The sequence below is a fragment of the Erpetoichthys calabaricus genome, chromosome 13 (assembly GCF_900747795.2).
Source record: "Erpetoichthys calabaricus chromosome 13, fErpCal1.3, whole genome shotgun sequence".
Classification (NCBI taxonomy): Eukaryota; Metazoa; Chordata; class Cladistia; order Polypteriformes; family Polypteridae; genus Erpetoichthys; species Erpetoichthys calabaricus.
The window spans coordinates 35,607,408-35,618,175 of NC_041406.2; the positions used below are offsets into that span (position 1 = coordinate 35,607,408).

Genomic DNA, 10,768 nt, shown 5'->3' on the forward strand with positions numbered 1-10,768 from the left:
AAAAAATAGTACAGATACATGGTATGAATAAACTTTGGAATGTGAAATAATTTATGTACAGAATAGATGTATGTAAACAGTTGAAAATATACATAGAGTACACTCAGAAATTATTGATATTTAGAAAGGTCAGCTATTGAGTGGTAAGGGTTGAGAGTTTAGAATGGTGATGGTGTTATGAAAGAAACTGCTCCTGAGCCTGTTGGTGTGGCTCCTGTAGTGCCTCCCTAGTGGTTGGAGTGTGAGGCATCCATGATGATGCTGCGAGCCTGTCATAGACACAGTGTATGCTGCTGGTCAGCAATTGTCAGCAGTGGGATGATGTGCTAGGCAGTTTTCACCATCCATTGCAGGGTCTTCCTGTCAGCTAGGGAGCATTTGCCATGTCCCACAGTAATGCAGCTTGTCATTATGCTCACAACAGTGCAGCGTTAAAAGTTCAACATAATCTGAGGAGAAAGGCAGGCTTTCTTTAGCCTCCTCAGAAAGTAAAGTCATTGTTGTGCTTTTTTAACCAGACATGAAATGTTTTTTGGGCAGTGTTTATTGTATATTGAGACAGCTTAGCTAATTGCTAAACAAAATGGCCTGAAGAACTAAATGGTCTCCCATTTGTCAAATGTCTTATGTTTCTTGTATTATATACTGCCAACATATGCGCCTAGGTGCCTAATGACCACACCCCAGACTTTGTAAGCCCTCCTCTTCATGGGCCATTTGCTATATATTAGGCCCCAGAGAAGAAGAGGGTGTTCATTTTGCAGGACCTACTAGATGAAGAAGAACTGACCTTAGAGAAAGAAAATGAGAAACAGAGGCGATTATAGCCAATACTTCTTTGTCGCTGGGATTGCCTTGCTGCTAATCAGATCCTTGCTCCCATATCTGAGTCATCGCTGACCATATGTTTAACTACAATGTCTAGATATTTTCATCACAGTATAGACATTAAAAGTATTGCTTTTTGTGTTTTGGGTAATTTTATATTAATGTCTTCAGCAGAGAGGTTTGAAAAGCAATACATTTCCTGGAATGAGAAAGTAATAACCCAAATGTCCATGCTATGATGGTAAAAATGCATTTGAATCTTTACAGGCTACGTTTCTACAATTTTAATTGCAGTAAGTCAAATATAAAAACCTTACCATTAATGGATGGAGAAGGGAGAGTAAATGGAGGACACATTGATGCAATGTTATTCCACTGATTTACTGGAATAGAAAAAGCACACTGGTTAGAATTAAAATCAATAAATCAGAAGTGTTGCAGATTTTCCAACTAAGATTATACTTAAAGAAAATAAAAGAATATGAAAAAGTTTTTTTTACTGCTTACCTGGTTTTTGGTACCAACCAAATGGATAAATTTCAGATTCTATGTTGGAAACCTCACATGGTAAAGCCCTCCAGCTGGACTGCTCACTTTCAGGGCAAGTCTGAACTCCAATGCTGTTCAGAATCAGGCAGAGCACTTCCTTTGCTGTTCAACAAGCAAAAGACAAAATGTAAAATATAAAAACTAAAGTAGACATCATATGGAAAACCAATTTCTCCAGCAAAATATATGATCAATGTAAATGAGGGACTAGGGTTTCAAAAGTTTTTTTTTTTATAAAGGATGTGGGATAATCCATATATCAGTTTGACCATGTTTCTTTTTAAATCAAAGGCAGGACTGTTGACAAATGAATGAGGGGGAGATGTGGGTCTTCAATTCAAAAAGTGCATAGAACTGAATAGATGACATGTAGATTATGTAATACAAGTAATGTGATTTTTCTTTTTATCATGGATGTTTTTCACATTGTTTACTGTTGTACAGGAGTGGTTGCTATTAACTTCTATTATATCATGAACTTTTTTCTCTCCGTTCTGCATGACGCATGCGATTAACAATTTTTCTCTGACATCACTACAAACTACATGTGACAAGTGACATATAAAAAACATTATTGTTGGGTTTTGTATTCCTTTAAGCTGTTTTGCACACTCGTAGATCAATGGACCATCACAGATGTCATCACATTACAATGGTTCAGTCATGATGTGTGAATGCCAATGCACAACTGATAATGTGTGAAAATAAAAACCACAATGGTACCCTTTCATCTGAAGTACTGTGAGTATTGTGCTACAAAAAGAAGCAAACGTACTAAAGTTGAACAAATAAAAAAACACCATGTATACCCCTTAACTAAAGGTTAGGTGTTAGTTTACCAGGCTAAGGGAACTAAACCAGTTTAATAATGAAGAGGCAAGAGTGTGTTGGGTCTAACTCAAGGTTTTTTAGAAGCCCTGGAATAAACTCTGTTGATTTGGTCCTTAATATTTCAAAGAGTTTGAGAAATGAACCAAGATGTTCTATTGGATATTAAACAATGGAGTTAAGGATAACCTAGCAGATTGACTGTTTAAGAGTATTGAATGAAATATGACTTCAGACATGGTGTGTAAACATACAGTTTACCTGTGTTTAAATCAGACCATTCAATACATGCATAAAAGCTTATTATGGGACTACATAAATGCTTATCTGATGCTTCAGCTTATGACCTTGTTAAATTTGTGTAATACGATTTAGAGTCTTGGGGAGACAAAGTCTAGTCCAGAAGCATGAGGATTCATCTCTTGATGGGGCACGAGTCCATCACAGTGTCTGCCAAATTTTACCTGAAGTCTGAAGATCCTTAATGAACCCAAATCCCTTACAGCAGGAATCTTCATCACAGTGCCGTTCACATTCAAAAAACCTACAAAAACATAAAAATAGTTCATCACTTTTATGCTTACTTTTAAATAGCATCCATGTTTATGTCCACAATATAGTTTATTCCATCCATTGAACAGCCCACCATGTGACTATTGTGGTTCACAACTCTGGGGCTTTGGCCCCGTTTTATGCTTAAAAGACTTCCATTTGTGTTATGTCTCCATGTTTACTCTGCAGACTCCATTATCCTCCCACAGTCCAAAGACATGTCAACATAGTGATTTGCAGGTCTAAACTGGTCCCATTAGTTAATTGGTCTGCACTTTAGTAGGCAGCAAAATCTCATTGATCATCACAGGAAAGAGAAGCTAATTCTAAACCTTGTGACAGAGTCACAAACCATTGAACCGGAGTGCAATGTTGGTGGAAATATTTGACTACTTCAGATATCTTGATAAATAGATCTCCAGTGGCCTGGCCTGGAATCAAAATGAAGACACTGAAGAAGAAACAACAGCATCTTTATGGAGAGACGATTAATTGCCTGAATTTTTACACATTGCGTTACTTGTCCTGTTTTAACATAGTTTATGTTGTAATGGTGGATTGTACAGTATATTGTGGCCATGTAGATAATACATTGGACTTTAAGCTGAAAAGCTGGCTCACTTTCACCTCTGTCTCACTATGTGACATAGTGCAACTTATTTAATCCAACGACTCTCCAACCATAACTCATGTATAAACACATACTGTATGTGTTCAGTATGGAAAGATTCTATACAAACTAAAGGCGTCTTTGTGTTTTATTTTTTAACTTCCTTTCTGTTCCAATTTTTTTTAACTGTTAATGAAATAGATAATTAGAAAAAAAAAATAAAACTCAGACTGATAACAGCATACTGTATATTAAGGGCTGGAAATCGATTTAAAAAAATAACTAATTAATTGCATAAATGTATGTAATTAATCGTGATTAATCGCATTTAACATTAAACATGTAATTATAAAATTAATACATAAATCATGAAATAAATACACACTGAATCACAAAATTAATGTAGAATCAAAGGGATTTGAAAAAAATAAATGGCATAGCTTAAACTTAAACAATGTACTCAAACCTGAACGTTTAACAAACTACTACCTGAGTAAGGAAAACCTGAATTTGAATGCCTTCCTACAAGGCAAGTTGAAAAGAAGGCAAAAAGAAAATGAGGCCAACGTATTAATTATCAGATTGGGTAGCGTATGTGACACAGAAGTGTCAAAGTAAAAATTAAACGTGAAAAGACTGTTGACTTTGAATGGACTGCTAAAAACTGATTTAATTAATAGAATAAGCGTCTCTTAAATGGGCATACAGTAAAACGTGTGTTAAAACTCAAATATCATTCTCAGTTGTTCATCACCATCAACAATGTGTTTACACAAGTGATGTGTGTGCAAACAGCAATCTTCGAGCTGTTTTTAATGCCACCCCCATGTCCCGCCCCTTCGGACAGTTTAGCAAGTCTAAAGAGATTTAATGCTTTGTGCTTGGTAGAATCGTGGTGTGTCTTGGGACTTTTTTGGGTTATAAAAACGTATGCCACCATAGATAAGCGGTTAGAAAACACTATTCTACCTACACCTTTGCTCCTGGTATGCTAACACAGATCTCTGTAGCTATATCTTGCTTAAAAACTGACACAGTGTGAAAAAAAAAAAAAAATCAAGAAAATGAAGACCAGTGCTATGTATTGATGTGTGGAGTGTCATTGTGAACAGCGTAATATGAATTGTTTAACCTTTAAATTAAAATTTTATTTTGTATATATAAATACTGTACTGGATGTGTATGTAATTCTTTAGGTACACAACTAACTTGCATTACTGTTTTGTAATTTAAAAAAAAAAAAAAACATGAAAATGCTGCTCTGACCAAAGCCATGCCTTAGGAGTTTGCCTTGTTGCTGGCCCGGGATGCAACAGTATATATATATATATATATATATATATATATATAGATAGATAGATATATAGACACTTTATGTAAATGTGGACGTGTGTATGATGCACCCTGCAATAGACCTGTTCCTCTCTAAGGATACTTCCTACCATGAACCCACAGACAGACAGACAGACAGACAGACAGACAGACAGACAGACAGACAGACAGACAGACAGACAGACAGATAGATAGATAGATAGATAGATAGATAGATAGATAGATAGATAGATAGATAGATAGATAGATAGATAGATAGATAGATAGATAGATAGATAGATACTTTATTAATCCCAAGGGGAAATTCACATACTCCAGCAGCACCTTACTGATACAAAAAACAATATTAAAGATTGATAATAATGCTGGTAAAAAACAGACAATAACTTTGTATAATGTTAATGTTTAACCCCCCCGGGTGGAACTGAAGAGTCGCATATTTTGGGGGAGGAACGATCTTCTCAGTCTGTCAGTGGAGAAGGACAGTGACAGCAGTCTGTCGCTGAAGCTGCTTTTCTGCCTGGAGATGACACTGTTTAGTGGATGCAGTGGATTTTCCATAATTGATAGGAGCCTGCTGAGCGCCCGTTGCTCTGCCACAGATGTCAAACTGTCCAGCTGCGTGCCAACAATAGAGCCTGCCTTCCTCACCAGTTTGTCCAGGCGTGAGGCGTCTTTCTTCTTAATGCTGCCTCCCCAGCACACCACCGCGTAGAAGAGGGCACTCGCCACAACCGTCTGATAGAACATCTGCAGCATCTTATTGCAGATGTTGAAGGACGCCAGCCTTCTAAGGAAGTATAACTGGCTCTGTCCTTTCTTACACAGAGCTTCAGTATTGGCAGTCCAGTCTAATTTATCATCCAGCTGCAATCCCAGGTATTTATAGGTCTGTACCATCTGCACACAGTCACCTCTGATGATCACGGGGTCCATGAGAGGTCTGGGCCTCCTAAAATCCACCACCAGCTCCTTGGTTTTGCTGGTGTTCAGGTGTAGGTGGTTTGAGTCGCATCATTTAACAAGGTCATTGATTAGGTTCCTATACTCCTCCTCCTGCCCACTCCTGATGCAGCCCACGATAGCAATGTCATCAGCGAACTTTTGCACGTGGCAGGACTCCGAATTGTACTGGAAGTCCGATGTACAGTATATAGGCTGATCAGGACCGGAGAAAGTACAGTCCCTTGTGGCGCTCCTGTGTTGCTGACCACAATGTCAGACGTACAGTTCCCAAGACGCACATACTGAGGTCTGTCTTTAAGATAGTCCACGATCCATGCCACCAGGTATGAATCTACTCCCATCTCTGTCAACTTGTCCCTAAGGAGCAGAGGTTGGATTGTGTTGAAGGCGCTAGAGAAGTCGAGAAACATAATTCTTACAGCACCACTGCCTCTGTCCAAGTGGGAGAGGAATTGATGTAGCATATAGATGATGGCATCCTCCACTCCCACCTTCTCCTGATATGCAAACTGCAGAGGGTCAAGGGCGTGTTGAACCTGTGGCCTCAGGTGGTGAAGCAGCAGCCTCTCCATGGTCTTCATCACATGTGATGTCAGAGCAACAGGCCGGAAGTCATTCAGCTCACTAGGATGTGATACCTTGGGGACTGGGGTGATGCAAGATGTTTTCCAAAGCCTCGGTACTCTCCCCTGTTCCAGGCTCAGGTTGAAGATGCGCTGTAGAGGACCCCCGAGCTCCGATGCACAGACCTTCAGCAGTCGTGGCGATACTCCATCTGGACCCGCTGCTTTACTGGCACGAAGTCTCCTCAGCTCTCTGCTCACTTGCGCTGTTGTAATTATGGGTGGGGATGTCTCTCCTATGCTGGTATTAGCAGAAGGATGTGTGGAGGGTGCAGTACTCCGTGGTGAGAGTGGGTTAGGGTGGTCAAACCTGTTAAAGAAGTTGTTCATTTGGTTTGCTCTCTTCACGTCTCTCTCGATGGTGGTACCCCCGCTTCGAGCTGCAGCCAGTGATGATCTTCATCCCATCCCATACTTCCTTCATGCTGTTATTCTGCAACTTCTGCTCCAGCTTTCTCTGTACTGCTCCTTCGCCGCCCTGAGCTGGACTTGGAGTTCCTTCTGCACGCGCTTGAGCTCATGCTGATCACCGCCTTTAAAAGCCCTTTTCTTCTGGTTCAAAAGGCCATTGATGTCACTTGTAATCCATGGCTTGTTGTTAGCATAGCAGCGTACAGTTCTTACTGGAACTACAATGTCCATACAGAAGTTGATGTAGTCAGTAGTGCAGTCAACAACCTCCTCAATGTTCTCACTATGTGATCCCTTCAGGATATCCCAGTCTGTAGTTCCAAACATTCTCTCAGAGCCTTCTCTGCCTCCGGGGGTCCACTTCCTGAATGATCGTGTGGTTGTAGGTAGGACCCTCACTTTGGTTTGTAGTGAGGCTGAAGCAGAACAGGTTATGATCTGCTTTCCCAAGCGCAGGCAGCCGGGGTGGCGCTGTATGCATCTTTAACGTTTGCATACAGTAAATCAATAGTCTTATTTCCCTGGGTGTTACAGTCCACTGTTATGTTATATAATATATATATATTGTGATAAGGATGCTGTATAGCACCCGACCCGACACAGGCTCACACTGAGGCACATGTACAAAACACAAAAAGACTTTATTTTCTTTAGCTGGAGGGCACGTCTTCCCCGTGAACCCCCAGCCACAACACAGTCCAAGTAAGCACAGACTAATCAAACCAACACACGCCCTTCCGGCACCACCACTCCTCACTTGAAGCTCCGTCCTCTCCTCCCGACTCTGGCCACTGAGTAGTGGTGGCTGGTCCCTTTTATAGCCCACCCGGAAGCATTCCAAGTGCTTGACCACCTGGTTCCAATTGCACTTTCGGGTGGGGCTGAAGAGTTGTCCAGCTGGGCTGTGGAATCCATGCAGCACCCCCTGGCGGCCACCCCAGCTCCCAACTGGCTGTTGAGGACTCCATCTCCCATGAAGCCCTGCGGGAGGTTGAGGCATCACTGACGGAGAGGGAGGCTGCCACTAAGTGTCCCGGGGGAGGTATTGAGTTGCCCATGGTTGTTCCCACAGAACATATGCAGCATGGGCGTCCCAGCCGGACATGGGACCTGGCCACCCGCCACTATATATATATATATATATATATATATTATATATATATATATATATATATATATATATATATATATATATATATATATATACTGTATATATATATCCTTATCCCAATCAAGGTGAGAAGATAATGTAGTAAATGAGAAAACATGGATGCCAGTTCATTCCCCCACACAGTAGGTGGCAGTGTCCCAGTTAGGACTCCTGCAGGGATGCATGGGAGTTGGAGTGTTAAAAAGCAACCCTGTCAGGATCCTTAGAAGGTGCTGCCATGGGAAGATTGCCCTTGTTTGGATATCACATGGAAGTGCTTTGGAGGACTATGCCTGCGACACTAGAAGCATTCCTGGAGCCAATATAAAAGAAGCCAACCACATAACCTCGGGAAGTCAGAGCTGGGAAGCACCAGGCAAGGAGAAAACAACTTTTTAATTGTATGCACTTTTGTGTTGGACTCATGGAGGCTCATTTGGAAAGATGCTTACTGTCAAATAAAATCATTGATTTGAGATTAAAGTTGTGCTGGGTGCAGTTGTTTTTCTTGTTTGGGGCTCAGGGGTGCCCCCTTGCGGTTACTATATATATTTTTTTTAAAAATTATATATATACAGTATATACACATACGTATATACATATACACATATATATATACATATACACATATACATATACATATATACATATACATATATACTATATATATATATATATATATATATATATATATATATATATATATATATATATATTATATATATATATATATATGCTGTACATACATACATACTGTAGGTCAGGTCAGGTTGGGGAGCATGCACTGGTACAGCACATTGCTGCACTCACCACACAATGAAAACAGCTCAGGATCCTGGTTGGTAACCCCCCAAGAAGATGCGCAGTCCAGTCCCACCGTTCGGAAATGACCCTCTATCTGCTGCAAGCAGGTGTTACGTGGGAATGCCTTTGGCCTGGTCCAGCCACTTGGGTCCTCAACAATGAGGATCCTGCAAGCCAGATCACCCTCTGGGAATTGTGCCGTAGTGCCGTAACCAACGCTTCCTCACAATGTAAGTAATGTGCCTCGTTCGGGTCTCCATGAAGAACCGCTCATTTGACACAAAATCAAACCAGCAGTACCCAAGGAGTCCAGTCTTCTTGTCAGGTCAGTAGATATCATCCATGTCTGGCAAATATATAGCAAAACCGGAAGCACCAGGACTCTAAAGACTTGGACCTTCTTCCTTTTGCAAAGATATTGAGAGCACCACACACCCCTTTCCAACAACCTCATGACCCCTCCCATGCTCTCCAAATCCATCTACCAACTTCATAGGAAGAGTCACCAGAGACATGAATGTCACTGCTGAGGTGAGTAAACCTGTTGACAAGGTCGACACTCTCTCTCTCCGCAGACAGACACACTGCTGATGGCTGTGCGTAAATATATAAATATATATATATTTAAATAAAATAATGAATTTGGCAAAAGAAGTAAGTGTTCAAAATAAAATTGAATACATTCTGAGATCACAGAATTTTTTTTCATAAAAACTGCCAATGCCAGCATGTTTTGTTGGCAGCCATGACAAATATTTACAAGCCTGGCCAGACACTCCTATGTTATTTCTCACATTTATAACTTGCTAAAGTCTGGTCTCTTTCTTCTACACAGCTCAGTGGTGCAGGTACTTTCAAATAAATGCCAACAGCCACTTCCTTTTGATGTCCAGTAACCTTTAACACCCACCAAATCTCACCTCGCAGACTACAGGCCACAGTCCTAGTAAATCCATTGATTCTTGTGAGCACAGGTACAACATGTGAAGCTAGCAGTACTTTTTATATGAAATATACAGCAGAATAATATATGAAGAATACTGCAGATTTTAGATTTAAAAATTGGTTCTATATAGTTAATTGTTAAGTACATTCATATAAAATGTGAAAGGCATCGACCGTTCTCATCATACTGGTGTTTCTGTCTCTCGGTCTGTTCACATGAAACAACTTGGCTCCCAGGGGCAGATTTTGTTGACATTTGGCAGCATTTATTTTTCAAGAAATTTTGTTAGGGAAGTTAAGTTTTTGTTGAGATATCGTAAATAAAGAGTGCTGCACAAATTTCTGAAATTGCAAAAACTCTCTATTAAAAAGCATTGGCAAATTTGCAACATCTTAAAACAGAGAAACATTTTGTGTGACCTCAAATAGTAATTAATTTACTGTTTAATATTTACACTTAAATAGGTTATTTAAACTTGTATATTTGGTATAGGTTACTATTATACTCATAGTAATTAATGGTAGTAAATTAGATCACCAATGCAAATTACTGAAACATCAAATGGCCTCTGCAACACCAACTCACTTTTGCTGCTGCTTAAAGTCATACCAGGTACGTTATGTTATCTTTGCAACCATAAACGTAACATATGTAAGCAAGGGGAGCACAAAGTCACTTATCTAGAAATTAATGGAAATGTTTTGGTATGCTTTCCACATTAAAATATAGCATCAATCATATAAGTAGTATAAAAGGGCTAATAAATGTCAAAAACTTCTTCAAGCATATCAAGAAACCAGATAAGGGTCAAGTGAACAACAAAGAACAAGACGGTTTTGGGTAATGGTTCAAGAAGTTGTCTGACTATCATGTACCCAGTAAGACTTGATAGATATCACATAAAGTACTGTATTGTAAGGACAAGAATGTAGTAGAAATGAGACTTACATTTTGGGGTATGCAAGCTGGTTATGCTCTCTGCTGAATTCATCTCATGTCTTTTAACCAATCAGAATTAATATTCAGATGGTGCAAGCCAATTAACCAGTCAGAGTAAATGTCAAATGAATATGTAAGCATTAATTCAGCACTGTTATGCAAATTCAGTTATCTATAAGAATGACTGTGTGTCTCTGTTCTGTGACACTCCATCACAGGCCGCTGTGAGG

At 39.8% G+C, this 10,768-nt stretch overlaps 1 protein-coding gene across 1 annotated transcript in view; it reads right to left on the minus strand.

Moving 5' to 3' along the window:
- Nucleotides 1-10,768, minus strand: part of tg (thyroglobulin) — a 335,665-nt gene that overhangs the window by 218,848 nt on the left and 106,049 nt on the right. The window contains exons 32-34 of the mRNA XM_051936137.1: nt 2,670-2,749; nt 1,336-1,479; nt 1,146-1,211 (exon numbers count right to left, since the gene is read on the minus strand). Of these exons, the coding sequence (XP_051792097.1) occupies nt 1,146-1,211; nt 1,336-1,479; nt 2,670-2,749 (290 nt within the window). The remainder of the gene's footprint in view (nt 1-1,145; nt 1,212-1,335; nt 1,480-2,669; nt 2,750-10,768) is intronic.